This window comes from Lagopus leucura, unplaced genomic scaffold (genome assembly GCF_019238085.1).
Source record: "Lagopus leucura isolate 7727_CA_CO unplaced genomic scaffold, USGS_WTPT01 Super-Scaffold_100004, whole genome shotgun sequence".
In the NCBI taxonomy this organism is placed as follows: domain Eukaryota; kingdom Metazoa; phylum Chordata; class Aves; order Galliformes; family Phasianidae; genus Lagopus; species Lagopus leucura.
Window position 1 is genome coordinate 18,492,941 of NW_024962264.1, and position 13,640 is coordinate 18,506,580.

The 13,640-nt window shown below is 38.7% G+C and overlaps 1 protein-coding gene across 8 annotated transcripts in view; it reads left to right on the top strand.

Moving 5' to 3' along the window:
• The window catches only part of TBCK (TBC1 domain containing kinase), a 92,915-nt gene that overhangs the window by 60,592 nt on the left and 18,683 nt on the right, over positions 1–13,640 (top strand). For 6 of the 8 annotated variants that reach the window (XM_042871831.1, XM_042871830.1, XM_042871829.1 and 3 more), the window contains one exon: positions 1,328–1,503. In XM_042871831.1, the coding sequence (XP_042727765.1) occupies positions 1,328–1,503 (176 nt within the window). Of the gene's footprint in view, positions 1–578; positions 1,504–13,640 lie in introns of those variants that run through there. The other 2 variants (XM_042871835.1, XM_042871836.1) reach the window with 2 other exon arrangements.

The following is a 13,640-nucleotide window of genomic DNA, read 5'->3' on the forward strand; positions in this document are numbered from 1 at the left end:
TTTTGCAAGTCATTTTCAGAATAACGTAGAGAACGTGTGACTGTAATTAGTATTCTGAACTCTGGAAGAAATAACCAGTGAAAGGTCCCTGCTGTTCTTACTGAATGTCGAAGTCACTTGGTAGTTTTCCAGTTGTCAGGATTTTCTTTGGGGAAAAATACTAAATATCAAAGTTCTATTACAGTGTGTTGAAAATGAAAAATGTAATAGGATTTCATCACAAAATGAAAAAGTTGTTCATTACTCTGGAGATGCACGCTGTTCTCTCTGGTATTATCCAAGTAGGTAGGAAACCTGATATTTTTAAGAAAAATTTTGTTGTACTTATTTTTTTTAACACAAATGTATTGCCTTCACTAGGAGTAATGCATACACTAAAGGGCAGTATCCTGCCTGAATATGGATGAACTAACTGGTCTTCTTAAAGTGATAGAAAAGTAAATGGCTTTCTTTACTCTTTGTTAGAAGATTTATGAAGGATCTTTGTTATGTTTGTTGCTGCAAAGGTTGTGTTTATTGTAGGTTCTCTCTTTTTTTTTTTTTTTTAATATGTTTCGTTAATTTTTCTTTGACTGCAGCTTATTTTCAGGATGCTTCACCTTTAAGAGTTATCTGCTTTCCTCTCAAGTTGAGTAATATTTTGTCATGTATTACACTTTGCTCCTTTGGCTCAGAGTATTCCCCTCTAAGTTGCAGTTGGGTTTTCAACCGCACAGCTCTAAGAAATACGTTGTGTGCAGCACTGTACACATCAAGCACAAAGTAATGTTAAGATTCCCTTTTTTCCACCTAACTGATAGCATATGACTTTGTCAAAATGGCAGGCTACACAAGGTTCAGCAACACTGAATGCTTTCACAGCAAAGTTGTCAGCCTTGTAACAGGTATATCTGACAAATGGCACAATGTTGATCCAGAAATCCTAATTTCAATATGCTGCATGAAATATACCTTGGATGTGCTGCATGCATTTATATTTGAATCATTAGCCTGCTTTGCAAAGGAATTTAGTGAAGATGCATTACAATGGCTGTGTTTCAATTATATTCTTCCACTGTATTGTTAATAGTTGTGTTACACTTCTCTTAAACAGCTTGCAGTGTTATCATGCATACTTGGGCATAAAACTAAAGCTTAAAATGTCTTTGCTAGTTTTTCATAAAAGTTGCTGAGTATTTGAATGGTGAGGTGTTTTTGAAAATTGTGCTTTTTAAAGGAGAGAGACAGCACAATAGATGGATACCTATGTATTTAGCTAGCAATATCATAGCTGGATTACTTGGTTTTACCAATATATTTTTTATCACTTTTTTTTTTCCATGACCAGAGATTGACATTGAGCGTTGTGTTCGTGAGTCAATCAACCTGTTTCGCTGGACCCCAAAGAGTGCTACGTACAGGCAATATGCACAGCCTCCTCGGCAAGCCAGTGAGAGCAGCAGCACAAGAAGTTCAATGTCCTGCTTTTCTGTAGATTATCAGGAAGCACCTCGAGGTGACCTGGTAAGTGCCCTAACAAACGGAGGGGGGGAAGATGAGTGATGCAGCCTGACGTGAGAAAACAACTTTCCACTCCCCCATTATCAAATGCATAAGTGTTTATCCTTACCTTGTTTTAGTGCAAAACTTCATATGTTATGTATGCTTGTTTCTTTCCTATAGTCCTTATCTGTTCGTTTTTTCCTCAATCTGTAGTACTCACGTAAGAATTGCAATTGGTAGCTCATACATTTATGGGGGGAAAACTGCTGTTGTCATTCCATGAAGGTAGTCCAACTCAGTACATGTTTTAGGAGTCTTGTTAGTACTGATGTCTGTGTGTGTTTTTATGATTATTTTTTTTTTGTGACGTTTCATCATTTGTTTTTTGTCCTTTCTTTAATAATAGAACAACTTTGCTTTGCAAGTTGTATAGTAAAAGGGCCTTGCCATCTACTAATATGTTTGGACGTTGCAACTGCTCTAGAGCTGGCTTTTTTACTTCACTTGCATTGTGAAGGGGTTTCTTGCAGCCGTGGACTGACTTCTTTTTTAATTGCTGAGTTCTTCACTGGACTTTCTTCTAGGACTTTCTTAATTCTTCACTGATTTTCTACTCTTTTGATAAAGCAGTAAGGAAATATCTGCTAAACTTCAGTCACAGGTATTTAGATTCTCACTACCAAGCACAAGGATTGGATGCCTTCATCGCATACTCTGATTTATTTATCAGCTAGTGATGGGCTTAGAGTCTGTTCCTGGTTATTAATTGTGATGAAAAATCCAGTGCAGTGAATTCATCTGCTCTGAAATGTAGTTCTTTATTCTCTGTTTTGTTTTTCTGAACAGGAAGTAAAAAGGTTTTTTGGTCACACAGGGTATTTTGTTAGTTTTGTTAAACTTAACTGCTTTGAACTTAAACTTCTTTGATGTACCTGCCAATGAAATCATTTATTTTTGCGCCAGATCTCTGCCTCTCCCAGCTCCTCCTCCAGCTCCGTGGTGTTCTTTGTTACCACAACAGACCACTGTCCCAGTCTACCTGTAGAACTACAAACAGCCTTTTGTCTCAGGAGAAAAGTAATAAAAAGAACATTTTCTCACTAAGAACTAGGTAGTTGTAAAGTGATGCAGGCTGCACTGATGGTTTTTTCTATCTTGGCATGCCAGTTGAAAGGCATGGCTCCAGTTGTTTTGAGAGGTAGTAGGTGAGTTATGTGTTGGCAAGGAAAAATTCGTGTATAAGATTATATCTGTATAGCTATTAATTTCAACAAAAATATTATTCCTTTTTTTCTACTGAGATCTGATGTTCGTTTCTTTTGTCAAATACGTTATCTGTTGAGTGCTGCTGATTTGAAATTATTTCTTTCCTTCCTCTCTACACTATAAATCTTGTTGGTCTTTTAAATTAATTAAATGTTTGGGTGTTCTTCATCTTCTGTATTCTCCAATCCAAATTCATTCATGGGTATGTTACAAAAGTAGGGGGACAATATCCATACTATAAACTTGCCCTGTCTATTTTGCCAATTGCATTAGGTTTATGTCTTTCTGTCAGTTTTTCCCAACTTCTACAAATATAAGCTTTGTGTTGTCACTTCCCTGTATCTGAATACTTAAATAGTTCTTAAACTTGAGTATGATATTTTGTCATCTTTTTTCCTATACTGCAGTTTTGTTCTTATTTCTATTACTGTATTTTCTGGAAGTCTTAGCCTCAAATCCGGACTCCATGAACTAGACCTGCAAATGCAGAGCAAGAAGAAACTCCAAAGAACTTAGGAGATTTAAGGAAAAAAAAAATAGTGGGTGAGATAGAAAGGCAATTGGGAAGAAAAATGAAATGCCACAAGTACAGGTGATTGTCATACAGAAACTTCAGTCAGCACAACTGCTGCTATGTTGTTCTGGCGATGCATGAAGGGGATTTCAGAAGGAGCTAAGGGCTGCAAATTCATAGAATAATTCAGATAGGAGTCATCTGGTACAAATTCCAGCAGAAAACAGACAAAACACTGAATTTAGATGCACTTGCCAAGGGCTTTGTGCTGTCATATCACAAAAACTTCCAAGGAAAGCGATTATGCAGTCTTCTTTTATAGCCTGATCCAATCCCTAACAGTCTTAAATATGAAGGTGTTTTCATCTGTGTGCTAGCTTTTCTTAATGTATGACAAGATAGTAAATAGACTAGTTTCCACAGTCTGGTATGTGCTTGTTCCTTTCTGTGTCTAGGCAAGAGTGAAGAGACTTGGAAGCAGCATGGAGGTGAAAGGGAGAAAGCAGCAATGATGTTCTGAATCGGTAAATAGAGCAAAGATTTGTATTTGTAGCAAAGAAAAACATCCATTGGTTTGGGTCAAGCAAAGCTGCTTCTGTTTCCTGAAAGATGTGTTGGGGTCTTTTTTTCTTTTTCCCGATAGTAATTTTATTTTCATACCAGAAGTGATTTTTGTTTATAAGGCTGGTAACTAGGCTCTTCCATCCCATGATTTCCAAGAAATCAAGCTGATGTTTTCACTGTGCCATGCAGAAGAAAAATAAATACAGCAACTTTTATTGCCTTCAAATTTGGTTCTGCTTTTTGCTTAGCAGAGGAACATTTGTGATTCACTGCAGCATAACCGATGGTTTAACCTCTTTTGAAGTTTAGAGATCTACTGTAGTTTGGAATTGTTGGATTTTTTAGCTCATTACTAGGAGGAGTGCTCTATTACTTATACATTAATGTGTGAACATTTTAGCTTTTTTTCTGTAGATGAGAGGAACTAATCTCACGGACAGGAAGGAAGCAGGTTCAATATGATGTTCTGGGCTAAAAACTTTTGCTCTCGTTTCTTTTATTTGTATGTCAGATTTGGAGACATGTATGTTTATATTAATATTCTTGTTACTGAAATACTGTTTATGCCCAAAGGTTGTGGGTATTTTGGTTGTGTTTTTGTGTGTCTGTTAATCCTGGAACCGCATGTTTATTACAGTCATGTCCTCTACTAGTGTTTGTTGCCTTGGGAAAACTTTTTTCTACTTGAAAGTGGTGGAGTCTGATTTTAATCTTCAGTACACATAGCCTAAAGGAGTTCTCTAAAACTCCTCGCTGTGTCCTTGCTGGTCACTGTAGCTCTTAAAAAGTACTTTGTTGTTTTCTCATCTGTTTAGCTTCGTGTGGAACAAGCACTTTGTGCTACACTTACATCCCCAGTTTTATATTCATGGGCCACCTCTGAATTTAAGGATGGGAAGAGCAAGAAATAATTCCTCTGAAAACAAAGTGTTTAGTTAATTCTAAACGCGATCTTTCTCCTACTCATGTACTTGTATTTTCTTTTTAAGCTGCTTCAGTTTTTTTCTTAAGTGCTTTTTATTGGCTACTCAAATATTTGTGTATATCTGCATGTTACAGTTATTTGGTTAATAATAGCATGAGAAGAATTTGCCCCTGGCTGAGCACTCTTCTCCCTGAATCAGCAACCAGTAAAGCAAACTGTTGTGACTCTTTTTTTTATTAGTAGCCCTACTTAGTTTTCATTTTAGTGACATCTATTTGCAGCTTTGTAAATAGGCTCGGGTGTTCTCCTCCCTCCCCAACTTAGTGTTGCTTAATCTTTTGCTCTTTCAGCCAATAAGTGTATTTTTACTGAGATAAAATCTCAAGGAGGAAATAGTTTCAGAGAGAATGAACGTACATCTTAAGTGGATTAGCATGTGTATTTTGAGAAAGATAGGATGTCAAAAATAAGAATTAAAATCCTTTAAATTTATTCCTGAATTTTAATAACAGGCTACTCAAATTTGTCTTTAACTTCTTGACCAGTACATGACTTTTTTTTTTTTTTTTTTCTTTCTTACCCTGTTGCATGAAACTTGCTTTCATGCCTTAGGAAACCCCAACGTGTTGTTCTTAAACATCAAGGAATCAGAGACAAATACCATTTGTCATGTAAAAAATTTTCTGCTGTGCCTCCATTTCTCTTCTTATTGACATGGTAGATGTTCACACTCTCTCCAGCTACCTGCATACTTGCGCAGGATACAGTTCCTTTATCTCTCTGTTTCTGTGCTGAAGTGTGACACATGAATTCCCAGAAGTCTCCTGGCTGTTACCACTGTGCCTTTGTCTTCTTTCTACTGCCCATCCTTTTTTCAGGGATTTGAGTTCTTGGTAAAATATTGAGGAATGAAAGCAGTCAGCTGGGGAAAAGCTACTGCATGATTATTGATCTTCAGGTGTCATCAGTTCAGTTTTTCCTTTTTGATGAAGCAGAAGGAGAAAAAACTTTGTGGAAAGCCAACTTGATGTTTTGCTGAAATAGTACAAACAGGAAGGCTGTGGTTTGTATCCAAAATAGTATAAGCACACTTTCTTAAGGTAACTGGATAGGTTGTATGCCTGACTTCTCACAGATGACATTTTAAGCTTATGCGCTATTGCCATTTGCTGTATTTTGCTAAAACTCCATTGCCTATCATTTCCTCCTGTATTCACATAGGATATAGTTGTCCTATAGAACCAGTTCCATATTTATATTTGGGCTTCTTTTGTTGCTCTCCAACTCAGCAGAAGGTTGCACTTTGAATTTGTTGTTAATACAGGTTATGTAAAGCGTTAGCTGATCAAGATACAAATGAGTTTCTTGTTATGTGTATATAAAATACAAATTTGAATATGCCTCTGCTTCTGTTTTTCTGATTTCCTGCTAATAGCTGACGCAAAGATTTGGGTTTACTTTTGATTTTCAAAATGGCTTCGTTAAAATATCATCTTCTGCAAGAAATTTTTAACTAGGCACATGCTAATTAACTCATCACATTCTGAAAAATAGTCTTAGGAATTTTTAAAAGCTTCAAAACTTCCTGTGTATTTCGTAGCTTTTCAAAGGAGTGGTTTCTTGTTTGTGACAAGAAAATTTATAAGCCAGACAGCCGTCAGCCAGTGCGAGGAGCGTAAGTGTAAGGAAACCTCTGCTTCCAGCATGCTGCTTTTGCAGATAAAATTTACTGAAGGAAGTCTTGCAGCACTTCTTTCACTCAGCTTGATTTGAAAAATATCAATGTATTTTATTACATTTTAGGACTTTTTCCAATAGAAAATAAGACATTGCTTCAATTACTGGAGTAGATAAAGCAAGAAATAAATTGACTTAGGAAATAAGTGATGATAAATGTTAATTTTAGAGTCACTAATGAATGTTGTGGTTGTTTGAGTTCTAATATAAATAGTAATTATTTTAATTGAATGTAAGCTGATTGTAACAAATGTGCTCTATTTTTGTAGCTGAGATGGAATTAAATGAATATGTTTGTTAGAGTGTAAATATTATTTAGATGAGGCTATTATAGTTTGTTAAATGCTCATTTAGATCATATTCAGATATTGTAAACATTTTGTACAGGAGTTTTCATTTTAGGAGTCTCCTTGGGACGTGTTTATCAGCTGTGAATATAGATGGGACATTTGGAGCAGCCAGAGAGCTCTCTGCAAGCCTTAGCCTCAGGTTCTGGATTCACTGATTTTTCCCATCCCATTCCTCCTCACAAACCTTTGTTGATTATACACACTTTGAAGTTGAAAGCTGATTGTCTTTGACCTTTTTGACCTCTCAAGATTGGGATTCTGTGACTGATTAACAAATATGCTTTTTTTAAGTATAAAATAAATCAAGTATGCAATTTTTTGTTTGAATCTTCAGGCAAGTTCTTCATATTTAACATCATTCTCATACGATGTTTTTAAAATCATTTCTGGTTTAAAAATTGTTTTAAAACCAAAATTGAGGTTTGGTAATCATTTTAATTGATAATATTTTAATTAAGTATTGGGAGTGTCATTTTTACTTTTTTATTTTTAAACACTCCTGTGCTTGATTGTAACTCCCAGAGGAGTGTTTCCTGTGAAAACACATTGTTGGAGATGCATGTGATACACTGATAAAGTAGCCTCTGCTCAGTCATTACCGGAGTAAGTTAATAGGATATTGAAAAGCAAAGCACAGGAAAAGCAGAGTTTGCAAAGTTTCTTTGGTGGTGTTAGGCCTTCCCATCTGTGCTCACCACTCAGCTGCTGCTGGCAGTTCCTACAGTGTCACTGTAGCTTTTATCTGTGCTTCTTTGTCCAGCACTGACAGATGCCAATTTTCTGTATTGATTACTGATGAGTGATCTGTGAGCTGTGAGGTCTGATATGGCTCCGTTCTTGAGTTTGGTCTTGCATGAATGTTTCTTTCCACAAGTAGTGCAAGAGCAAATCCTGGTCCTAGGACTAAGTTGTAACAAGAATGAATTGCTTGCTTTGTCTTACTGAAATTCAATAATAGTATTTTCCAAACTCTTTTTTTTTTTTTTTTTTTAAATTAACTTCCTTGCATGGAGAATAACCGGAAGCAGTGACCTCAGTGTTTTAATAATTGTACTGGTAATTATTTATCAGTTTTCTTAACTACATGATGTAAGATATCATTTAGATTTTCCTCTGAGAAATGAGTAAAGAGTCAGCTTGTGAGCTCTTAAGGAAAGAGAAATTTCAGGCCATAGATATCCTGAATTCCAAGCTGTCTGTCTGAAGATGCAGTTATCCAGTTATCCTTTTATTTTTTTGTTACACGTTTTAGCCCCGGTCCTTGTTTTCTCTGAGTGGGAAGACTGCACGAATACACTGGAAGTGTCTTTCTGGCAGCCAGCGTAAATAGTTGGTGGCATTTCCTGTGTAACAGTTTTATTTCATATTTCTTGAAAATAATCCATATTTTTTTAAGAGCTGCATATTATTTTTGCAGTGTAGTGTGCTTGTGAATTTATTTTAGGAGAGAAGCAACTCTCAGAATGAACCCACCAAATGTACTAAGTCCATACTGTAGTACCAGCTTGGTTCTTCAAAGCTTTGTACTTCACTCTGCTTCCAATTGGTATAATTAGATATTGCAAAGAGAAATATTCACTTACTATGGCTTTTTTCTGTTTGTGTGCTTGTAGCATTTGGAGGCAATGGACTTGGGCAGATATATTTGAAGCTGGGTTTTGAAAGAAAAGTAAATTCAAGAATGCTGGGGTTTTTTTGCACACAAATGTTATGAAATGCAAGGCACAGCTGCATTCTGCCAGCCCCTGCAGCACTAATTTCTTCTTACACTAAATTCAGTATATACATTATATTACTGCTATGAAGGTTTTGTCTTAAGAGCGTGCTGCTGTGTAAACAGTGATACCAAAAAAGTGTAATAAAAAGGAATTTTCAGGGTATGGGGATGGGGTGTAGTATGTGGGAGACAAAAGTATTTCTGTTGATCAAAAGCCTAAGCTTTGGGTTTTGATTTGTTCTTAGTCCAAACCCCGGGTTTCTGTCATACCCTATCTCTTTCTTCTCCAACTATGCTAGCGCTTGCTGCCTTTGATAATACTCCTTTAGAAAATAATAGCAACCAAAAAGATTGGTGGTGTTTTTTTTTTTAATTATTATTTTTTATAAATCAAAGTTTCCAGACCCCGAAGTGACAGACATGATCACACTGTGAGGGAAAATAAACTCCTTTTCTGGTTGCAGTTTGCATTGAGATGTGATACTAAGTTCCTGTTGTTTTTGTTTTTTAAGAGGACAGGGGTATCTGTGGCAGCTGGTGTACTTTAGAGTCAGTAACTTGGTTTTCCACAAAATATTACAATTTCTTGTCAAAGAGACAGTATCTATCAAGAGAAAATCGCACGCACTGATAGAAATTGAGGAAGGCATGCAAGACTGTTCTTGTTGCTTTCTAGTTTTATGTCACGTTAAAGTTCCTTGTGGGTGTTCTCAGGCACAACTGGATTACAGCTATAATTTAAAGTGGTTCCCTGCAGTGGTGAGAAGTATTTACCTGTTTCATCACATCACAGACAATAACAAAGGAGACCTTGCAGCGTGTCTGCCTGGCTGTGTGCAGGGAACAACTTTGTCTTTCTGCTCTGCTGACACAGTTGATTCACTCAATTATATTATTCCAGGGAGATAGAGTGAGGCTTCATTGATAATAAGCTACTTAGGCAAGCAGAGCCCACTTATGATTTTGTAGATTGCTTACAATTGTGTAAGGAAGATGTTTGTGAATGATGACAAGCCAAGCATTGCTGTTTGTTCCCTCCCTAATCCTTCCTAGCCACTGTTCTCATCTCTCTCTGCAGCATTAGCTCATACAGAAGGGGATAGGAGATGGCCAGGCTGCAAGGTGGGCTGGGTCTGCCTATAAAATGTTCTGGTGGTGCAGAATTCTACAGACTGGATCGGCTGCAGAGCAACAGTGCTGAAAGCATGAGGCTGAGTGTTTGGTTTGTTTTTTTTTTTTTTTTTTTTAGTCTCTGATAAAAAGGCGAAGGATCTGGAGCTGGGAGCTCTGTGAGAGGGAGAGGATGAGTATAGGAACAGGGCAGACACAGCAAATAGAGAGTGTGGGGAGACAGGGAGCATAGAGAAGGTGGGATACCAGTGTCTTCACTTGGAAATCTGCAGATCTGAGTATGATGGCAAGGGAGGACAGAGTCTGAGGCATAACAGTAAGTCAGTTAGTGAGGTTGCATAGAAAAATGTAAAAGAATGATATTGAGGCCTTATTCTTTGAGTCTGTGTTAATAGTGGTCATAAAAAAGTTGTTTGTGGCAGTGAGAGCTTGAGACAGCATACATGTACCTTGTTTATTTCCTAATATTAGACTATTCTTGCGCCTCTGTAGGTGGCTTTGTGTCAGTAGCAGTGGATTTATGCGTTATTCTTTCTGTAGGGGTACAGGAGTAAAATACTTTTCACTATCAGAGCTGTCATTCTGTTTGTTTAAAAGCAAACCAAAAAAAATCTGGCAAAAATAAATGTAAAAGGACAGTGATTTTAGGGATTAAGTACTGCCTTCGTCAACTCATTTATCAAGGATAAAAAGAAAAACAATTGCATGGGAAATATAAGTGGAAACGGTGGATATGAGTGTTTTCAGTCATGAAATTGTTTTAGATGATGGTTAGATTACTAAAATCCAGAGTGTTCCTGCTTGATCTTGATCATCTTTTCAGATAGTTCCTGAAAATTGGCATTGTCTGTCAGGAAAATTACTTTTGATTTAAAACATGGTAGTGATGACTTCACCTACTTGGTAAGGCAGCTACAAATCTGCATGAAATGTCATTTCTTGCTTTTTCTTCCTCTTCTTTCTACCTCTTTTCATCTGACTGCTATGTTTTAGTTTGTATAAAACGGTGCTACTCTGTATGAATATATTTACCCCAAAGCTTCTTCAGGAACATGACCTTGAATACTGTATTTAGATGGAATAGCAGTACATAAGCTTTCTTCTATTACTGGCGCTTCAACTAAAACTAAGCACAAAAAGCAATGTATTTGCTAGAAACAATGTGACCCTTGATTCAGAGTTGCATCTTTTTGTGGTTGCTGTGTGAATCTGCTTTCTTCTGGTTTTGTTTGATCAATTCTTCAGATATCTTCCAAAACTCTTTTCTTCTAGGCTGGTTTTAAAATGTTATTTGTCTTATTTGTGGTTGTACATCGCATACATTGATTTCAGAAACAAAACATATTCCAAAGGAAGGGAATGACATTGTCTATGAAGAATGCTTTTTCATGTAGGACTGAAGAAATGAGTATTTTACTTGAACCGTAGCTTTTAATTATATTGACTTTCAGGCTGAAGTTCCTTCTCTATTAAATTTGTTGCAGTGAACTATGCCAACTTCAAAGACAAAAGCTGGGGAGCCCTGCTCCTACTTAGATAAAACTGTCATTTGTGCGGATAAAAAGTTACTTTATAGCTCCTGTGTTTATCAGATGAGACTGTTAAGTTCAGGTTTAGCAGAACTATAGATACTTGCTTATTTTCTCAGTAGTGTATATCTTCATTTAATAGCATGGATGAAATGCCTGTAAGAGATTACTGCTAATGGAAAAGTAGATCAGAGTTATGATTGCACTAGCCACGTGTTCTGAAATGCTTTAATCTTTCTGAAGCTTGACTTCTAACTTGAGGATGCTTAAGCGGCTTTGATTCTAATATTAATAAGAAAAAAAATCAAAATTGTTAATGACTGTTTCTTGTTATTAAGAGCAGTAAATGGATATGGCTTAGTAGTTCCCAGACGTATTTAAAAATGGGGTGAGCAGAATAATTTCTTCAGTCTTAAAGTCCTTAAGATATCGTCAGGGGAACTTCTGGGAGGTAATTAGACCTTAAGCTTCAGTATAAGTATTTTTTTTGCTGTAGGATGGTAGTGATTGAGCAGTCTTCTCTGATGAACAGCTTCTTATATCTGATTAGTCTAAATTAATTTTCACCATTGACGTTAGTAAATGCTAAAATAAACGTGTCTGTGTCTCTCAGCTCCTCTTAAATGATTGGCTGGCCTAAAGTGAAGAGAGTAATTGCTGAGGTGTGGAAAACAGCAGCTCAAACAGGTGAAGAGCAGGGGAGGTGTTAGAGGTATAGAGTAATTTGTGAGATTTGGGTTGTTAGTGGCTGCGATAGCCTGAAGTCTGAACTCAAGTCCAGTGCAAAATTGCTGGGCTGTTTACCAGGATGGTGGTAGGAAAACGAAGCGTGAGGAGGATCTGGTAGAAGGATTCACCACCTGATCAAGGGGAGGCTGTTGACGAGGCTTTCTTGCTCCAGATGCATGAGATGTCTGGCTCACGGGCTCTTGTCCTGGTGGGGGACTTCAACCATCCGGACATCTGCTGGGAAAACCACACGGCGAGCTGCAAGAGCTCCAGAAGGCTCTTGGAATCCATTGATGATAGCTTTCTGGTTCAGGTATTGGACAGACCAACCAGAGGTGAAGCGTTGCTGGACCTGCTGCTCACCAACGCCGAGGAGATCATCAAAGGCGTCAAGGTTGGAGGCTGCCTGGGCTCCAGCGACCACGCCCTGGTTGAGTTTGTGATCTCAAGCGATGTGGGCCTGGCAAAGAGCAGGACCAGGACACTGAACTTCAGAAGAGCAGACTTCAAGCTACTCAATGGATTGCTGGCCAAGATCCCCTGGCGTGCTGCCCTCAAAGACAAGGATGTTGAGGAGAGCTGGCGGCTCTTCAAAGATGCCCTCCTGGAAGCACAAGAGGTCTCCATTCCTCTGAATAAGAAAGTGGGCAGGCGAGGTAGGAAACCGGCTTGGCTCAGCAGGGACCTGCTGAGAGAACTGAGGGCGAAGAAACGGGTGTACAAGCTCTGGAAACAAGGCTGTGTCACCTGGGAAGAGTACAGGAATGCCGTCCGGACTTGCAGACGTGGGATCAGGGAAGCCAAGGCGCAGGCAGAACTGAACTTGGCAAGGGACGTGAAAAACAATAAGAAAACCTTCTACAGGTACATTGCCCAGAAGAGACAGGCCAAAACGGGCGTACCTACTTTGGTAAATTTAAAAGGAGAACTGGCTTCAACAGATGAAGAGAAAGCTGAGGTGCTGAATGAGTTCTTCATCTCGGTCTTCACTGGTGGCCAGGATTCTAGTCTTTTTCACGTCCCTGAACCCTGCATCCCCAAACCTCTATGTGGGGACCAAGGAGGTAAATCCCTCCCCACTGTAAGGGCAGAGCAAGTCCGAGAGTGCCTCCTTAGACTGAATGAATACAAGTCTATGGGGCCGGATGGCGTGCATCCCAGGGTCCTGAAGGAGCTGGCTGAGGTGGTTGCCGAGCCGCTCTCCATCATATTTGAGAAGTTGTGGCTGTCAGGTGAGGTCCCGAACGACTGGAGGAAGGGTCATGTCACTCCCATATACAAGGGGAGCAGGGAGGACCCGGGGAACTACAGGCTGGTGAGTCTCACCTCCGTGCCTGGGAAGATCATGGAACAGATCCTCCTGGACAACATGCTCGATCACATACAGAATGAGCATGTGATCCGAGACAGCCAGCACGGCTTCATCAAAGGAAGGTCATGCCTAACTAATCTTGTGGCCTTCTATGATGGAGTGACGGCATTGGTGGACGAAGGGAAGGCGACCGATGTCATTTACCTGGACCTGAGCAAGGCCTTTGACATGGTCCCCCACCACATCCTCATCTCCAAATTGGAGGGAAGTGGATTTGATGGGTGGACGACCCGATGGATAAGCAATTGGTTGAAAGGCCGCAGACAGAGGGTGGTGGTCAATGGCTCTATGTCCAGGTGGAGGCCGGTAACAAGTGGTGTCCCC